The sequence below is a fragment of the Tiliqua scincoides genome, chromosome 1 (assembly GCF_035046505.1).
Source record: "Tiliqua scincoides isolate rTilSci1 chromosome 1, rTilSci1.hap2, whole genome shotgun sequence".
Lineage (NCBI taxonomy): Eukaryota > Metazoa > Chordata > Lepidosauria > Squamata > Scincidae > Tiliqua > Tiliqua scincoides.
In genome coordinates, this window is record NC_089821.1 from 215,310,456 (window position 1) to 215,323,572 (window position 13,117).

Here is a 13,117-nt window from a genome sequence, read left to right on the forward strand (position 1 = left end):
TACAGAGAATCGCTTGTTCAATGTGGCTGATGAAGTTGTAAATAAAACAATGAAATAACTGTTTTGTTGGCAGGACAGACTCTTCTGCTGAGATTGATTTGGTCTGTGAGATTGCCAAACAGTCTGGGGCCTCTGATGCTGTGCCTTCCAGTCATTGGTCAGATGGGGGCAGAGGAGCTGTGGAATTGGCAGAAGCTGTAAGAAGGGCTGCTAAGCAGCAGAATCATTTCAAATTTCTGTATGACCTGGAGGTAAGATAGATTAAGCCTGCAACTATGTAAAATAAAGCACAAGGTGCAGTAGGCTTCTCAGGGGGAATAAAACATACGCAGCATGGTTGGTATGCCAGTAGTGGTTTACTCAGTGTATCTAGCAGTATACACTACTCCCAATGGAGCGTTATGCTTGTTTTTTGTTTTCTCAGATTTGTTTCTAAATGTCTCCAGTTACAGGCTCTCTCAGGATGTCTGTGGTGGTGCAAAATATTTGAAAACCAAAAAGCATGTAGTTGAAGTCCATTGTCTGCCCATTGTTGTGTTCTGTCAGGACCTCCTTACCCAGGGTCTGCCAACATGCAACCCCGGATGCTCTTTGCTTTGGAAAGTTAATATCCTAATGCAGTGTTTCTCAAACTGTGGGTCGGGACCCACTAGGTGGGTCACAAGCCAATTTCAGGTGGGTCCCCATTCATTTCAATATTTTTAATTTTTTAGACTTGATGTTACATGGTATGCGACTGCATTTGGGGAAATGTTACAGACCTGTACTTTTAACAAGCTACTATGTATATGCTTTCAACAATGATAGTAAATGGGACTTACGCCTGGATAAGTGTGGATAGAATTGTTAATACTCTTCCTGTTGATGACATCACTTCTGGTGGGTCCTGACAGATTCTCATTCTAAAAAGTGGGCCCTGGTGCTAAACGTTTGAGAACCACTGTCCTAATGACTACCCCAGTGTGTATATTTGCTCAGCCTTTACATGGTGGAGAAGATGGACACTGTTCCCCTTCACTACATGGATGATGTAGTATATGAGTTGTATGCTCCACACCAGCAATGCCTTGCATGGTTTCTCTCTTTCAAAAAGGGTAGGGGTAGGAATTGCAGAAATATCAGAACGAGCCAAGTCGTGAGTGCTTGGCTTCTATATTGCATCATCCGTGTAGTGCCAGGGAAGGAAGTGCACTGCTCCTCCATCATGCTGTGCAGGCTTATAAAAGTTGGAATATGGGCTTAGCCTTAGATGTGCTATGGGATAGCACATCTATCCATTTGTTGCTGTAGCTGACACAGCTGCACAGATAGCATTAGGTGCTGGGATGTTTCTTAGCCGAAATTTGTCATCTAGTGGTGAACGGCCTGGGAACAGCGAATGCTGTAGCATTCTTGAAACTAAAGTGTTGGAAGAGGGAGAGCTGATGAGAGTTTAGATGGGAGACTACTGGAAGACCCAAATTAGTCTATCTTGGCTTTGCAAGGAGGGTTGGATAAAAGTATAATTGACTAACAAGCACCTGTTAAGAATTTAACAATAAATGGATGTTTACCTTGTAAAGCAGTTAGGATTAAATTCTTCTGATCTCTTCTAAAACACAGAAGTTGCACTTCAAAAAGAGAAAAAGAAATCTGCCAATACATAGTATTCTTGGCACATATAGCACTAGATGAACATAAGTTTTGAAAACTGTTAAAAGCAAATAACGCACGTCTAATTTAGTAACTAAATTTCTGGCATAGTTGAAATGTAGTGTGATGAAAAGACAGGTATTGATTTTGTATCGTGATGGAGATGTGAATAGCATTGCATCAGTTGTCTGTGGGCTGAAATAGTAAGAAATAAGGGTGAAAGATGATGAAGATATCCAAATAAATTGTGTTTTTGGAAGTTACACAAGGGATTTCTGTAAAAATGCAGACAGGCGACAAGAAGCTTTGGGAAGGCGGTAGAGAAGTCTGTAATATTAACAGTGTTTGCCTTCACAATTACCCATTTAAACTGTTTGACTTCGTATTGTTTATTATTTCTCTTTCATTGTTGGTGAGACAAAAGGCTGCCCAGAAAAGCCAACTGATCTCTATATGAAAGATGTATTTCTTGAAATTTAGTTGAAGTACATATGAACAGCATCAGCATTCCAATGCTCCTATCAAAAATACCTCCTTTCTCATTTCAGTTATTTTTTAGGTAAGACTTTAAGATGAAGCAAAGAACTATCATTCCAAATAAAATGATTTGGGCATTAGCAGTAAGCTTAGAGCAGGGCTGCAGAGAGAGAAGAGGGACCATATACATTCTGGTTCACAAACTTCCCAATTTTAATAATTGAGTCCTTTTCTCATAGCACATTGCTGACTGAAGGCCCATCGAACTGTAAGGTGTCTGCTTTCAGAAAGCTTTGATAGGAATACTTGACCCTTCCCTTAAGAAAACAAAGTGCAGAAAACATGCTGAAGTCCAAATATCACACACAGGTTAAATAGGAAGCTGCCTTATACCAGGTCAGACCATTGGTCCATCTACCTTGTATTCTTGGAGGGTTTCAGGTGGATGTGTTGCATCCTACCTGGAGAGATCATGTTCTGATGTTGTATAACAATAATAATAATAATAATAATACTGGTATTATATACCGCCTTTCTGATCATTGGATTACTCCTCTTACTTTATTTAAGGCGGTTCACATAGGCAGGCTATCACTAAACCCCAGAGGGAATTTTTACAATAACAAAAAGGTTCTGTCTTTCAAGAACCGCACAACATTTCAGATGGATCTTTCACGGTCCAGTATCACTTCTGGCTCCCAGTTGCCTCCCACACTGACTGAACAAGCAGCTCCTTCATCTCTCACTTGAAGGGCATTCACTAAAGAGGCTATACTATATCTCCAAAACTACCGTATTTTTCGCTCCATAAGACGCACCTAGTTTTTAGAGGAGGAAAACAAGGAAAAAAATATTCTGAACCAAATAGTGTAATAAAATATTTAATAAACTATAACAGAATAACATTTGAACCATGTAAAGTGAACAGCAGTCAACAGTGGCATTAAGAACCATTATCACTGTCATTAACAAATGGAGAGACTTAAAGGTTTGAGTACTCTAGTTTTCTGGAAACCCCAAGAACTCATCATCGCTAGAGTCAGAATTTATGAAGCTCACAAAAGCAGGTGCACACAAATAGGGGATCACATTATCTTTCTGCTACAATGATGTTCTGCCAAATTCCAAACCACTGGGCCTCGTGCCCGCTTAAGGCTGATCAGTCCCCCTTGTGCAACTCACCAGTGCAGCAAGCAAAAGTGAGTCCAGTTCCAGTCCACAGATGCCAAGTAAATCAGTCTCATCAATCAGAGTTACCAAATCAGAGTCCAGAGCCAATAAGCCAAATTACAGTCCAAGGTCAGGTTCCAGGTAGGTCAGTCAAATCCATCAGGGTATCCAAGTCCAGTCACAATCCACAGTCAGATTCCAAATTCAATAAACCCAGTCAGTCTCCTCTCCTACCTCCAACCTGCACTCCTTCAAAACCCACAAAGCCTCTGGTACTCCTTATATCCCTGAGGGCCCTATTGCCTTCCAGTGGCTGCAGCTGTGCAGCACACTCTGCTGGATGCCCAGGCCTTACCCTTAAAGGGGCCACTGCTGACACCACATCTACCTCCTCACCAGATCTTCCTGGATTCCAATACAAGGGGGGGGGAGCAGATCTCTATACAGACCAGTGCAAAAACAGGGGAAAGTTGTGGGGAAGGGAAGATCTCTGTATAGACATCACAGCAAGACCAGTGCAAAACCCCTTGCACACAGAACCACACAGAACCGTCAGGTGCTCGCTCCCTGGACTCACTCCCTAGGCTCCCTCCCTGGGCTCACAAGCCTGCCAGGGGCTCACTCCTAGGGATGCTTGGACGGGAGAGAAGCCTGTGATTGACTCATTTCGCCTGGAGATCGACTGGTAGCTCTCAATCGACATAATGAGCACCCCTGCTCTAGGGGCTTGCTCAGCAAGACTGCCAGCCCACCCACGCTTTCCTGGGAGTGAGCCCCAGTGACTCTGAGACTTACTTCTGAGTAGACAGGAGGGCTTGCTCAGCAAGACTCCCATCCCACCCACACTTTCCTGGGAAGGCGAGCAGAGCAGAGCGGGCAGGGGGCGGATTTTTTTTTTTTTGCAGTATTCGCTCCATAAGACGCACACACTTTTCCCCCCATTTTTTGGGGGGGGGGAAGTGCGTCTTATGGAGCGAAAAATACGGTAGATGTGATAGGGCAAAACAGATGCCATTTTTTGAATCGGCACCCCAAATTCATATCAAACCACCATAAAGTTTGGGAAAAACTTTTCTGACCCTCAATTTTGTAGGCCTGTGTAATCTGCTAAATGGAACCCAAAGGTAGTCTGCCACCACCCCATTACTGCTGTTCCTTAAACTTGGGGAAGGTAAAAGGCCTCTAAGCACCCTAGGCCCTCAGAGGAACAAAAGCTCTCAAGCATAAAAACTCCCCCTCCTCGAGTACAGACAAAGGTTTCTGCAGAGTGACTTTGTGGGAAGTACTGGATTTAGTTGAACCAAGATTTCCCCACTAAGAATCACACACTACTATAAAGATTCAGAATTTATTAAGAATAAGACAAGACAACATTAAGACGATTGTAATAGTAACATGGGAATTGTATAGGAGGCAGAACAGAAAACAGCTAAGTGGTATATAAGTGGTATATACAGTATGTATTAATTTTTAAAAAATTACAGTATGTAATTAAAAATACATACTGTAATTACAGTATGTATTTTTAAAAAATAAGTATGTATTAATTTTTTAAAAAAAATCCTATTTCCAATCAACAAACCACTGTACTCTGTAGTCAGTCTCATCTCACATAACACCAGAACCAGGGGACATCCACTAAAATTGAGTGTTGGGAGGGTTAGAACAGACAAAAGAAAATATGAGTATTTCTTTACTCAGCGTGTGGTCAGTCTGTGGAACTCCTTATCACAGGATGTGGTGACAGCATCTGGCCTGCATGCCTTTAAAAGGGGATTGGACAAGTTTCTGGAGGAAAAATCCTTTACGGGTTACAAGCCATGATGTGTATGTGAAAGCTCCTGATTTTAGAAATGAGCTATGTCAGAATGCCAGTGCAAGGGAGGGCACCAGGATGTAGGTCTCGTTATCAGGTGTGCTCTCTGGGACATTTGGTGGGCCGCTGTGAGATACAGGAAGCTGGACTAGATGGGCCTATGGCCTGATCCAGTGGGGCTGTTCTTATGTTCTTATCTCCCTGCTAATTTGTGTACTATAGATCAGTGTTTCTCAAACTGTGGGTTGGGACTCACTAGGTAGGTCGCAAGCTAATTTCAGGTGGGTCCCCATTCATTTCAATATTTTATTTTGAATATATTAGACTTGATGCTATCATGATATGCAACTGCATTTGGGGAAATGTTACAGATCTGTACTTTTAACAAGCTACTGTGTACATTCTTTTAACAATGTTAGTAAATGGGACTTACTCTTGGGTAAGTATGGGTAGGATTGCAGCCTTGGATTCTTAAATTTTCCTGCTTGATGATGTCACTTCCAATCATGACATCACTACCGGTGGGCCCTGACAGATTTTCATTCTAAAAAGTGAGTCCTGGTGCTAAATGTGTGAGAACCACTGCTATACATAATAGGAATTGTAGATATGGGTGTGTTGGCCTTGGCTGTATGGCGCAAAGATATACCTTTGGTTGTTTGAGTACCAACAGCCTGATTCGTTGGTGAAAGTCATAGCAGAAAGAGGAATGGAACTCTTAGCAGGCCACCCTGCTTTTCCCCTTTCTCCCCATCCTACACTTGATTTGTGAGTCGCAAATATTGGCATGCCACTTGAAAGCATTAATATACAGTGGAGTGTATAATACCCCCTAATGTGCATTTCTTTCAAACAGAATCTGGATGTATTTTTCCTGAATCAAAAAATTATGAGGTTGAAAGCAAGCTTTGTCCCTTTTTACTTGCGTGCTTCCTTCCCCACCATCCCACTGTATGCTCTTGACAGCATGGCACTTTTAATATTTGTTTTTATTAAATATTTTCCCACTCCTTTCATGTTCTCAAACACAGGGTGGGAAGTGGCTGCATGTTGAAGATGAAAATAAATCTCATATGACCACAGGCAGAGGTGTAGATTCACATAACAGTCTGACTTTGGTGTGTGTTTTCTTCCATATAGTAAGAACCAAGATCTGTCATCTGCCAGTATAGATATCCAAGGAGGGTGTTTTGGGTAGAGGAATTGCGGAGACAACCACAGAACCTGTGAAATTAAAAGAGAAGGATGAAATGAGAAACAGATTTATTAAAGGGTGATGGGAAAGTAACAACCAAAAGAAATAAAAACTGAAATTTGCAGAGTCAGCAGCTTTTCCCAGCATACTATATCAATCCGAAGCACCTTGAACTGTGCGTTTTGTCTTGGCTGAATTCCTGACAACAGACGTGAGGAAGATATAACTTCATTTAGCTGAGCGATGCTTAGTTATTTTTTCCAGCAAACATAGAAATAAAGAAGCACTGACCCCCAAGCTTAGTCTATGCTATCTGATTAAATAACACACTCAAAGACTATATTTTTATGATGTTAAAGATAATAAATCAGACATACTTTGAATTGTTTTTGTTTTAAATTGAGAGCATTCACATGATCCTGAAAATGGTTTACGTTATGGGGCTGTTCAGATATTACCCCCTATGCACTCTCCCTTTCTCACTCCCCTCCTTATGTTTAAAAGATAACAGCAGGGCTGTGAAATCTTTCAGTAATTGGCATGTGGACTATCTAGGTTTGGTTTTCTTGTTTCCTTCTATGTATGCTGAATGAAATGGGGAGAGGAGCATGAAGGAGGCATACAAACTTGAAGCCTGCTCGTGACCTCACTATGGAAGTGGGGAAAGTAACCTCCAGTCTTTTGGGTCTTCCGGAGCTTGAAACCCGCAGTAAGTCCATGCGGGGATGGGGGGGCAGGGGGAAGACAGCGATGTGATCCCCAGGATCGCACCACTCAAGAGGGCTGCAGGGACTGGGGTGCACTCATGAGTCCCTGTAGCAGCCGTCCTGGGGTGTGAGGAGCTCTGTGCGAGCCTCTGCAGGGCTCCCCAGGTCAGCAGAAGTTAAAATGAGCAATCGTGCAAAACCGGAAGTGGCACATGATCGCTCACTTTCACTGCTGCTGACCTGGGGAGCCCTGCAGAGGCTCACGCAGAGCTCCCCACACCCCAGGACAGCTGCTGCAGGGACTAGTGAGTGCACCCCAGTCCCTGCAGTCCCGTCAGAAGTGAAAGTGGAGCAATCATGCTCTGCTTCCGGTTTAGCAGACGCGGGGTGCGATCGCTCCACATTCACTTTGGAAGCCTCAAGGAGGCTTCACACCCCTGGGAGGTTGCAGGAGGCTGTGGTAAGTGCAGCCAAGCCCCTGCAGCCCCCTGAGTGGCATGATCCTGGGGATTGCGCTGCTGCCTCCTCCCTACCTCCTGGCTGCCCCCACCCCTTAATGGCAAAGAGGCCAGGGCCCTCAGGCTGGGGCATCATGATGCCCCAGTCTGAAAACCTCTGGGTTAAGGTGATATAGACTGAGTGATTGTTCTAGCAGGTGTCCAGGTTTATGCTAACTTTGTACCCCTTCACTGTTGGCCAGCACTCAGAACCCCTGACTTTTAGCTGCAATGAAAAATGAGGTGTGTGGCTCTGCAATCACATGAATATATTGCCACACACCCTGTCTGCATTCTTTCAACAGACATTTTGTTTCACTTTTTTCAGACTCACAGTGAACATTTGCATCACACAGGTACGCATGTGTCTTGTATGGCTAAGCAGTAGCGTAGCCAAGACTTCATATTCTTGTCTGCTTTCCAAAAAATAGAAAATGTATTCAGTTTGACTCTGTAGGGAGCCTCTGAGATTCAGAGGGCATATAAGTACTTGAGAGTTGGTGTAGAGTAGTAGCTAAAAGTGTTAAATATGACCCAAAATAGAACTCCACAGTTTAATTTTCACAACAATCACAAATTCATTAGTGACCTTGAGCAAACCACTTTTGTCTCAGCATCCTACTTGCAATATGGAGGTGATACTGACCTTCCTCCCAGGTCTGTTGTAAAGATGACTAGAGGCCCAATCCTGCCTGACCCTAAAACTCAGAACTGGGTATCATAAACATGCTGTAAAGCATGTTTACAACACACTCCAAGTAGGGAGTTCCAATGCCAGGCCAGCTCCAGTTGATGCTGGGCATGGCACTGGATGGAGGATGCCGAGGGAACGCTCAATGGTAAGTCGCACCACAGGGCAGCAGTGTGCATTTTTGGGGTGGGGAAGGTATTCTGGGGAGGATCAGGCAGGAACAGTGACTGGCCCAGGAGAGGGTGGAAATGTGGAGCCCTTCTCCAGTTGATCCTATCCTCTGTGTCAGGCTACAAAGCCCGGCATGGAGTTCTCCAGCCTGCGCTGGCAAAAGGCTGATGAAGACTTGTGTAGCCTCATTGCAGGGTTTGCGCCCTTACTTACAAAAGTCCCCTTCTCCCATAAGAGACTTCTAGCAGACACTGCGGGGCTGGTAGATACAGTGGTCGCCATTTTGGCCCACTGCACCCATTGGCCCCACCAAGGATAGAACTGGGCTGTAAAATAATTTAAGTGAAAGACCTGAAAAGCACTACAGGTCCGACCCCCTAATTCACAAATTTAATTCATTATGGAAGCCTCTACGGAAGAACAAGGTTCTGGTTGCCTTTGGAGACTCTATTGGGCCACAACCCACAGATTTAATTATCCACGGGTTTCAGTATTCGTGGGGGCTCTGGGAACAGATCCCACACAGAAACCAAGGTCCAAATGTATATAAATGCTATGCCCTACTCCATATTTGGAGGGCCTAAGGGAAGAATGATCAGCTTCTCTATATATGGAGGCAACTGTGGCTCTAGACAGTGGTTTGGTAGGGAAGGGCAGATGTGTATTTTGCATCACAAATTAATCACCTCAGATATGATCTGGCTCCATTAAAAAGTTAGTACAAGCTAGCAGTGAGGACTTTGCTCAGGCATTACTTGAAAGTACACTTTCCATACACAGTCCAAAAGAAAGAGATGTAGAGTAATTTAAAATGTGAAGTATATTTCTTATCTGGAAGTTAGTGGTAGACAGGGGGCCCTGGCGTGCTGTGGTCCATGGGGTCACAAAGAGTTGGACATGACTTAACGTCTGAACAACAACAACATTTCTTACAGCTTGACACATTTCTTCCCAGCCCACAGGTGTACACATTTGATCCCTGTTGAGTATATGCAACGTTGGGTGGAAATGGCTTAAAATATTCATTTCCCCCCCCCCCTTTCTAAGTGAAATTTAGATGCTTTTTGTTTCAACTCTAACTTCATTACAAATCTGATAGGGTTTCCAGGCACCAGATAAAATTGGCTCTGGGGACAGATCCAGCCTACAGGCTAACAGGATCTGTTACAGATTACAGATAAACTTTCCTTGTTTGAGTCTTTTTTGTCCTAAAATAATGAAGTATCAGTTCTTTGTGGCTGATATTTCTTTGCTTGGCTGTCACTGTGTGTTATTGCTGTCACTTTTTGCAGTTATTGCACAGGATCGAATTAAGAGGTACGTTCTGTGCATAGTTTCAGAAACTGGCAGGTTGCATGTGCCCATTTCAGTACTATGCAAACACGTTAGAATGTTCTTGAAGTATTTGTCTCAGTCAGGTTATGTGCTTCATAGCAAACCAGTGAAGGATCTGTTGTTCCACACCAAAGTACCAAGTCGCTGTAATGTGAACCCCACAGTACCTTGTGTCATGTTCAATAGAAATTTACATTGACTGTTTCATATTGTAGTTTACATGAAACATTTTCAGTGGAAAATAATTCGTGGGCATCATTTTGCTTCTATAAATGATACAACATTTACAAGCATGCCTCAGTTTCCTTAAATTAAGAGATTACGGTCACAATCCTAACCCCTTATGTCCGTGCTTTCCAGCACGGACATAAGGGCAATGCAGCTCTGAGGTAAGGGAACAAATATTCCCTTACTTTGAGGAGGCCTCGGTGAGTGCCACCCAACTGCAGGATGCAGCACATGTCCCATTGGCTGCACTCCATTGCTGGAAAGCACTGACATAAGGAGTTAGGATTGCGCCCTAATAGTGAAAACATGTGTTTTTCATCTGCCATCCGTTTTAAACATATAGAATTTTCACTAAAGCATATTAAGTGATAACATATCTAGTGTTAAAATACTCAGACTGAAAATTTGAAGGCTGGCTGGATGGATGGATGGAGAGAATGTATTAAGATATATGCACTTGAAGATGCATAATAATACTAGCCATTTTTATCATAAATTTGATAGTAAAATAGTCAGCTATTTTGAAGATAATGTACTGAATAGGCAGACAAGTCCACTGATAATTCCGATATCACAGGAAACCAGAAGTACACAATGTACTTCTCACCTGCTGTAATTACTAAGGCAACAGCATTTTGTCCAGTATTTATTTATCTCAGGCCCAAATCCTAACCAACTTTCCAGCACTGGCGTGGCTGTGCCAATAGAACGAGCTGCATCCTACAGTTGGGTGTCACTCACGGAGGCCTCCTCAAAGTAAGGGAATGTTTGTTCCCTTACCTTGGAACTGCATTGCTCTTATGTCAGTGCTGGAAAGTGGGTTAGGATTGTGCCCTCAGTTGTTTTCAGCAAATGAAGTTCTGGATCATAAGTCATTATCTTCTGATTTGCTGAGGGAGGGATCGGATAGGATCCTCTAGCAAACGTGACAGTGGCCTAGTTCTGATGTCGCAAGAAACAACCAGGTTCCAAACTACGTTCTGGTTCTTTTTACATGCCACAATTGTGATTATTAGGTAAACCACATTTCCCAAGTTCCAATGCAATGTGAATCTACAAGGCAAAAGTTAAAGGTTTTCTTCTCCTCTTGCATACCAAAAGGGGGAATGTGCACCTAGAGGAAAACCCTGGTTTTCTGTGATACCTGAACCATCAGTGGACTTGTTTGCCTATTCTCTGTAAGAGGGAAGGGGGGCATTCATGGGTAGTCTCTCCCACTGCAAGCAACTGCTGGCTCCAACTCTGTTCCCAGATACAGGCAACATCAAGGGGATGTATGATGGTATCAAGCAGGCCCTAGGTCCAACACAGAAGAGAATTGCCCCTCTGAAGTCTGCCACAGGCGAGGTCATCCAGGACTAGGCGCAGCAGATGGAACGCTGGGTGCAGCACTACTCTGAGCTGTATTCCAGATAAAATGTAGTTACCGAAGAAGCACTGAACAACACTGAGTGCCTACCTGTGTTGGAGGAGCTTGACAGTGAACCAACCCTAGAAGAACTTAACGAGGCCCTAGACTCAATTGCCTCTGGCAAGGCACCTGGGAAAGACAGCATCCCTACTGAGGTCCTGAAATGCTGCAAAGAGATCATTGCCACTGAGCTGCATGAAATCTTCTGTCTCTGCTGGAGAGAAGGTGGAGTCCCCCAGGACATGAGGGATGCAAACATCATCACGCTGTACAAGATCATAGGCGACGGGCGACTGCAATAACTACCGTGGCATCTCTCTCCTTAACATTGTAGGAAAGCTGTTTGCCCAAGTTGCACTAAAGAGGCTCCAGGTACTTGCAGAGAGCGTCTACCCAGAATCACAGTGCGGATTCCGAGCCAGCAGGTCCACCACTGATATGGTATTCTCCCTTAGACAGCTGCAGGAGAAATGCAGGGAACAACGACAGCCACTCTTTATAGCCTTCATAGATCTTCATAGAAAGCATAGATAGGCTTTCGACCTGGTCAGCAGGGACGGCCTCTTCAAGTTTCTCCCCAAGATCGGATGTCCACCCAGGCTCCTCAGCATCATCAGGTCTTTCCACAAAAGCATGAAGGGCACTGTAGTCTTTGATGGCTCCACATCAGACCCCTTTGACATCCGAAGCGGAGTGAAGCCGGGCTGCGTTCTTGCACCAACCTTGTTTGGGATTTTCTTTGCTGTCTGCTGAAGCATGCCTTTGGAACTGCAACAGAAGGCATCTATCTCCGGACCAGATTAGACAGAAAGCTCTTCAACCTCTCCAGACTGAGAGCAAAGTCCAAAGTCCAGCTGAAATGTCTGCGTGACTTCCTCTTTGCCGACGATGCAGCTGTCACCTCCCACTCTGCCAAAGATCTCCAGCAGCTCATGAACTGTTTTAGCAAGGCCTGCCAAGACTTTGGAATGTCAGCCTTAAGAAAACACAGGTCATGGTTCAGGATGTGGACTCACCTCCCTGCATTGCAATATCTGCGCATGAGCTGGAGGTTGTCCATGACTTTGTGTACCTTGGCTCAATGATCTCCGACACTCTTTCTCTCGATACGGAGCTAAACAAACGCATTGGTAAAGCAGCTACCACGTTTTCCAGACTCTCAAAGAGAGTCTGGTCCAACAAGAAGCTGACGGAACATACCAAGATCCAGGTCTACAGAGTTTGCGTCCTGAGTACACTTCTGTACTGCAGCGAGTCATGGACTCTTCACTCACAACAGGAGTGGAAACTGAACGCTTTCCACATGAGCTGCCTCCAACGTATCCTCGGTATCACCTGGCAGGACACAGTTCCAAACAACACAGTCCTGGAACAAGCTGGAATCCCTAACATGTATGTACTGCCGAAACAGAGACGCCTGCGTTGGCTCGGTCATGTTGTGAGAATGGATGATGGTCGGATCCCAAAGAATCTCCTCTATGGAGAACTTGTGCAGGGAAAGCTCCGTACAAGTAGACCACAGCTGCAATACAAGGAAATCTGCAAGAGGGATCTGTAGGCCTTAGGAATGGACCTCAACAGGTGGGAAACCTTGGCCTCTGAGCGGCCCACTTGGAGGCAGGGTGTGCAGCATGGCCTTTCCCAGTTTGAAGAGACACTCACCTAACAGACTGAGGTAAAGAGGCAAAGAAGGAAGGCCCATAGCCAGGGAGACACCAGGGGCAGACCACATTTGCTCCCAGTGTGGAAGGGATTGTCACTCCCGGATTGGCCTTTTCAGCCACACT

General features: G+C 44.4%; 1 protein-coding gene across 3 annotated transcripts in view; it reads left to right on the plus strand.

The window, feature by feature from the left end:
- The window catches only part of MTHFD1L (methylenetetrahydrofolate dehydrogenase (NADP+ dependent) 1 like), a 134,937-nt gene that overhangs the window by 83,571 nt on the left and 38,249 nt on the right, over positions 1-13,117 (plus strand). For all 3 annotated transcript variants that reach the window (XM_066611295.1, XM_066611297.1, XM_066611296.1), the window contains one exon: positions 74-251. In XM_066611295.1, coding sequence (XP_066467392.1) covers positions 74-251 — 178 coding nt within the window. The remainder of the gene's footprint in view (positions 1-73; positions 252-13,117) is intronic.